Genomic DNA, 1,160 nt, shown 5'->3' on the forward strand with positions numbered 1-1,160 from the left:
TCTTTCAGCCTTTCCTTGTATATCATGTTTCCCAGAACTCCAATCATTTTTGTTGCTCTTTGCTGGACACTTATTTGTCCACATCTTTAAGTGCAGTGACCATATACATGTTAAGAATTATTATGCAATGAAGTATAGACTGTGACATAGTATATTTCTATATTTGCTGAAGGTGCGTGGGAACAGTATATACGCCATTTATGAAGTTAAAGAAGATACCCTAACTTTATTCAGGCTTTAATGATTCCTGATAATGCCAAACAAACCTGTAAGGTTGCTTAAAGCAAAAGTTCTTGTATTACAGTACAGCCCATAACCCCCATCTTGGCACAAATTACAATTCCAATGTTATTAAAAAGCACTTGATTCAGGAAAGACCCTGGGTGCAGCATATATTTCTTACCTTTCTCAGTTCTTTCTGCTGGGTAGGTTTGGCTGCACCTTTTAACAAGATCATCAATCAACATTTTTGCTTTGTTCTGTGTAACATCATTGCCAAAAATCTTTACTTCAGCCTCATGTTCTCCCCTTATAATCTAGATTTAGAAAGCTGTACATTATTAGGTAGCACTCCACTCATAAATTATTATAACATATGCATATAATTCCATTCATTGTTTTTTCTTTAAGTTTGGTATTAAGCAAAATGTATAACAAATGATGGGGTTTCAAATTTTATATTTTGTTCATTCTTATTGTTGCTTACAAGAAAAGGAAACACCACATTACCAAACTGTCTTTTACAGATGGAATAAATGTGTGTGGTCATTTTCTTGTTCTTAATTCTTCTCCCCTCCCCCCAAAAAAAGGTGCAACGGTGATAATATAAGCAACCTCATGATGAAGAATTGGTCAAGAAACAAATTTCTCAGTTAACCCTACAGCTATTACTCTGGATAATGCTTCTGGGCTTTAGTGGTGGCCACATGGGGCAAGGAAGGAATTTTTTCCCCTCCTGTGGCTACATATCAGTGTTGTTTTTTTTCAGGCCATCCTCAGAGGCACTGGATGTTGGCTACAGCCAAGGTTGGAGATTGGGAATGAGCTATACTAATGCTCCTGCTAGGAGTTAAGTCATGAGGTTCCAAGCTAGAGGGTCTTGCCCCTCCACTCAGGGTCAGACTGATTGCCTTATTTGGGGTCAGGAAGGAATTTTACCC

General features: G+C 37.7%; 1 protein-coding gene across 1 annotated transcript in view; it reads right to left on the reverse strand.

Moving 5' to 3' along the window:
* Positions 1–1,160, reverse strand: part of DDX43 (DEAD-box helicase 43) — a 98,763-nt gene that overhangs the window by 72,084 nt on the left and 25,519 nt on the right. Inside the window, exon 4 of the mRNA XM_019520332.1 lies at positions 404–536. Within this exon, the coding sequence (XP_019375877.1) occupies positions 404–536 (133 nt within the window). The remainder of the gene's footprint in view (positions 1–403; positions 537–1,160) is intronic.

The sequence above is a fragment of the Gavialis gangeticus genome, unplaced genomic scaffold (assembly GCF_001723915.1).
Source record: "Gavialis gangeticus isolate Ggan-Ray unplaced genomic scaffold, GavGan_comp1, whole genome shotgun sequence".
Classification (NCBI taxonomy): domain Eukaryota; kingdom Metazoa; phylum Chordata; order Crocodylia; family Gavialidae; genus Gavialis; species Gavialis gangeticus.